Here is a 5,501-nt window from a genome sequence, read left to right as displayed (position 1 = left end):
AGAGAGAGAGAAAGAAAAGAAGTAAAAAGATTACAGAAAATATCTGAGATAGGTTCTGGAAATAGAACAAAAGACAGGATATGTGACGAGGCAAAAATTACAAAGGAACAAAGTAGAAAAAATAAAAGAAAAATAGTATATAGGAATATGAAAAAAAATTGGAAGAAGAGAAGAGTAAGATTAGTGAGTGTTGAAAAAAATTAAAGAGAACAAGAAAAGATTACGAAAATAAGAAAAGGAAAGTTTTAGAGAGAGAAGATGAAAACACTTGGATGGAGAAGGAAGAGTGGGATATTGAATAAATAATTAAATAATCACAAGAAAAAAAAGATATGAAAAAGAACAAAAGGAATTCTAAGTCTAAGGAATTCTAGATATAATAGATGATATAAACAGTTAAAGAGAATGAGGAAGAACCAAGATATTAAAAAAGGGCTGAAAGGAAAATCATATTTATCTAGATAATGAAATGAAGATAGTATTGAGAAATGTAAGATATATAAAATGGATAGGAAAATTAACATGTGCAAGAAAAATGTAAAAAATGACAGACAGAGGGAACATGGCAGGAAATATCAGAGTAGATTTTTTGGAGAAGAGAATTAGTGATTGAAATAACTAGAGGTTAAAGAGAAATGAATCATGAAAAAGAAAAAGAGAAGTGAGGAAAGCAGAAAAAACAAAAATAGGGGAAAAAGAGAAAAAAGAGAGAGAAAGATTTTAAATAGTAAAAATGTAAAAATGATTTTTCTTTAATTTTTTAACATAATATATGAAAGAATTTTTTTATATTTTAAAAGTAAAATAAAATCTCATTGTTTATTTATTATATATTTTAATGTGTTAAAAAATGTAAATTTATAAGATGTAATTTTTATAAGAAGTATTGAAAGAATTTTTTATTATATTTCTAAGGGTTGAAATAAACTATAATAGTAATTATAGGATTAATATTTCAAAATAAAGATTTCCTATTGTTTGTTGTAACTATATTGGATTATGACATTGGAAGTAAAAAGTTTTGTGTTCTCCATGTTATACATAAAAAGTAACTTTATTGTCCCCTTATTTCGTAGATAGCTGTAAACTTGATAATAGACCAAAATTTACTAAATTTATTTAATAAATTTATTTGGAAGTAAAAGTTGCAGAACATAATAGAATAAATATACAAAAGATGAGATTGAATACACAAGAGCATAATTAAATATATTCATCGCAAACGAAGTATAAAAATATTAAAATAAGTGTAAAAGAATTTTATTCAACAAATTCATTTCGACATAATGTTAGAAAAAGTGATATCTTTTATATATTCACGTTATGATAATATAATTATTAAAAAATTAGTCTTAGAAATTGCTAGATTACCTGATTGCCTCTACGAGATGATGCTTTAGCGACGTCGTCATTCGTTCGAGGATCAACATTTTCCTTCATTTGCGCATCGGAATTGAACTTTGAGCTCTTCGAATTTTTTTCTTTCACATTATCCAATTCCTTTCTATTGCCAATGACAACACTAGCTTCCTTACTCGAATCATCGATACTTCTTTTTGGCTCACTACCACTGTCACTCGATGAAGATACACTATGATTAGGAGGCGAATCAGGAGGACTACCGATAAAGAACACTTTGTGAGTGCTAAGCTCAGAAGATACGGGTATCGTGGTATATCGTCTACCTGCATGATCGATCGTTATCGTTTTACATTCTGTGACAGAAGTTGAATATCTTCGCGATTCTTGTGCAGAATATGCGCTCAAAGTCGATGAAGTAGATTGATCTTTTTTGGGCAACAATGTAGTTTGCAGTTCTTGAACTGTTAATTTCGCATCATGATATTTAAATTCGGTATTGCAATTTAAATTCGACTTACATTCCGCAATGTACATGTCAGGAACACATTTGTTTTTGTCACTGTAAGAACCTGTTAACGTAGCATAGAACATTTGCGTGGAATCTGGATCTTGAGCGGAAGAAGGCCTTTTATATCTATGTTTAGAAAAAGAATCATCGGTGCGAACAGTCTGTATAGAATGACGACGCATGGGATTGACAGTGTGTTTCTGTTTTGTTGTATCCAACAAAGTCGAGCCTTGTTTTTTGACAGATATATCCATCGGTAATTCTTTAGAAAGAGGACTTATACTGGATTTCTTTTGATGACGTGACGAATTAGGATCGTGTGAACAGAACCGACCACTTGGACATGATTTTTCTTTCGTATAAGTCGAGCAACTAAAGGAATTGTCAGTTTCCAGTAACGTCTGAATGTAACATTGTGACATTTCCGCAGTCGCAGACATATACCTCATTCTTGTACTTGGTTGCAACGGAGGGAAAGTCTGTTGTCGCACAAGTTGTTTAGTTTGCGCGCTGTACTGATTATTCGATTGCAAAACTGTATTTAATCTCGATGCTTCGGCGCTGCTCGTAATACTGGCTATACTTGTCTCTGGTAAGAGATTCTCTGCGCTAACTGGTCTCTCGACAATACTAACATTTGACTCGCTCATATTACTTTTGGAAGACAATAGAGACAATGAACTCGGCCCCAATAAATTTTGATCTTCCATCTTCCAGAATTGATTTTTCACTTTGGCTTGTTCGATTGGCATACTTTCTCTTCTATTGGGCTGGGTTAAAGGTAAGTGCAATGATTTCGATACACTTAGAGGAACGGAATGACGTCTACCAACGCGATCGAGTCCAACTCGTCCTGGCAATGTCGGCATTCGCGCTGTTTGCACATAAGTTGCTGGTATTAGCAGATCAATACTGCCCGAATCTTCATCAGCGGCCGTTTCTTCGCCCGAACTAATGATTCCTTCAGGTTCATTAAATTCAGAAATGTCGGTTTCTTTTTCTTCAGTTATCTCTTGATTAATCAGTGATTCCCATTTTTTCTGATTCATCTTTAAATATTCCATTAATGACACACTCAAACCATCACCGAGAAAACGATGCCATTCTACGTAAAGAGGAGTAACGACGTGTTTGAAAAAACCAGCTTGGATTTTTGGGATGCTAGTGGTATGTCGATCACATAATGGCGTTACTGGAAGATTTAAACGACGCTCATAATCGCCCTGTCTGAAAAACTCTTCGCAAACCTTGTAAGACCATTTCCTAGATATATCCCACGGTCTGCACGGATTGGAAATATCTGCGCATTTTAGAGCAATTTGTAGGATGAAATGACGATCTTCCTCGCGTTTCATTTCAAGTGCATTGTTGCTCAAATAATCCTGCAATAAAATAAATAAAAAGAAATAAAAAAAAATACGTCATGATTAATTTAGATAATTAAAAGGAAAAAAAATGTAAGGAGATGTACCCTAAAACGCGTAAGAAATTCTTGTTGTCTTGTAATATCTGTTGCTAAGATCAGTGAACTGATATGCCGTTGAAGTTCTGGTCTTACGTCGGCTGGTAATTGTGCCGAAACACCGCTTTCTAGAAGACATCCTATAGCTGATCTCCAGTGATGATTTTCGAGAACAGAAGTATTCTGAAAGTTATTAATCTTCGATTACAGATAGATATTGCTTGATTTATAAGTTATTTATAAATAATCATTGTCAGAAAAGAAATAAAAAATATATATAACAAGATGATTTATAAATTAAATAATAATATTTAAGAAAGTTTAAGTTTAGAACATTTAAAAAAGAATGTCACATAATTTGTACAAATTTTATTTTTTGAACAATAAATTGAAAAAAAATATTTGTGATATTTTTGTTACATTAATTTACGACAGATATGTTTTTTAATTGAATATTTATAAATCATCTCGCTATATAAAATAAAATATCAATTTATAATTCACATCAAGCTGATACTTTTAAAGTGACATGACTCAAGAGATGCGATTCTCCTTAAAATATATTGTTAAACATAATACGGAAACTTTAATAAGTATTTTTTATTTATAAGTATTTTTATTTACATAGTCGCACGCACTTTCAATTTTTATTTTATTTATCAATGAAATGGGATTTGCAAAAGATGAAATAATACATCACAATATATATATATATATATATATATATATATGTATAAATGGAAAGCAATTCATATAATTTATAATCTAGATAGATATCAATGAGTTTTCAGTTAAGCTGTGAATAAATTGCAGCATTTAGCTTTCTAATTACTATTTTATTCCAATATATCTGGATAAAATTATATTTTTATATATAATTTTTTACAAAGCATCTTTCTAGAGTTTAAGATATATAAGTTAGAAAATATGTGTTTTGACATTAAATTGTATTTGTAACGATATTTTACCTTACAATTTTCTTATAGTGAAATATGATATTATAATTCTAAACAATATTGTGAGGCATGCTCATAGATGTGCACACTTTTATTTTGCACACCTTAGCTTATACGTATAGCACGAGTAATAATTATGACATTTATGACATTCTCACTTCGAAAGTTTTATCATTCAAAATCTAATTCATCGAAATATTTCTGTACGATCGCTAATTGCAATATAAATTCATATAATATTCATATAACAATAATAATCTAATATAAAAAAATTAAATGCATTATTCTTATAAATATACCTCTAATGTTATATACTTCTAATATTATATCACATCAAATAATTAATACATCTTCCCAAATTGATGAATTCGATACGGTAAATTATTTAAGAAATATAATGACAAAAATTTTCCAAAAGTACGAGAAATTTACTTAAAGAATAATCATCTATTTTCTAAATATTATTATAATTATTTATAATCATTATTATTAAACTTATATTAAATTTATATTTTGCAATCACATCTGTTTTGATTTTGTAATCATATTTTATGTGGTAATATGCGAGAGCAATCGACTGATAATCAACAGGTCCCGGTTTGAATCCAACCTCATCCTACATACATGTATCTCGATTTTCAATCTAGATTTTTTCCATCCATATTTTATAAAATTTGGCATTTTCCTCGAAATAAATTTGTCGAGATATATGCAGTTTTGTCAAAGTTAAATATAAAAATGTCCAGCTTGGTATGACAAATCGAGTAAATAAAAATATATTGCGTAGTTTTAAAATTAAAATTTTCGATACCAACTATAAAGTGGTGCAAATAAAAATGTATAATTCTATTTAACAAAATAATGTTGAGCTTGAAATCTTTTAAACAAATGATCTCAAAAAATTTTTTTCTTTTCCTATCTTTTTAATTGCTCCCTCGAAAAGTATAACTTTTTTCTTAAATATATTTTTATTATAAAACTAAGAGAAATATTTAAAGTGATAGTCAAGACATGAAATTATAATAAAAAAAAATTTTTATATCAATTGATTTAAAAAAATACAATTCACACATTCGTTGAATTTATTATTTATTATTTTCTTAGACATTAACATTAAAAGTTAATAGTTTTAATGTGCCAGAAAAAATCAAATTTATATGTTATATCTTCCTGTATGTGATCAAATATTAAAAAATTATCTAACTTATATGTG

The 5,501-nt window shown here is 28.9% G+C and overlaps 1 protein-coding gene across 1 annotated transcript in view; it reads right to left on the bottom strand.

Annotated features, from left to right (window-relative positions):
- LOC105624147 overlaps positions 1-5,501 on the bottom strand; it is a 41,790-nt gene that overhangs the window by 7,289 nt on the left and 29,000 nt on the right. The window contains exons 4-5 of the mRNA XM_012205504.1: positions 3,342-3,515; positions 1,372-3,252 (exon numbers count right to left, since the gene is read on the bottom strand). Coding sequence (XP_012060894.1) covers positions 1,372-3,252; positions 3,342-3,515 — 2,055 coding nt within the window. The remainder of the gene's footprint in view (positions 1-1,371; positions 3,253-3,341; positions 3,516-5,501) is intronic.

Source organism: Atta cephalotes (genome assembly GCF_000143395.1).
Source record: "Atta cephalotes unplaced genomic scaffold scaffold00073, whole genome shotgun sequence".
Classification (NCBI taxonomy): domain Eukaryota; kingdom Metazoa; phylum Arthropoda; class Insecta; order Hymenoptera; family Formicidae; genus Atta; species Atta cephalotes.
This window is presented reverse-complemented; position numbering and strand designations above follow the sequence as displayed.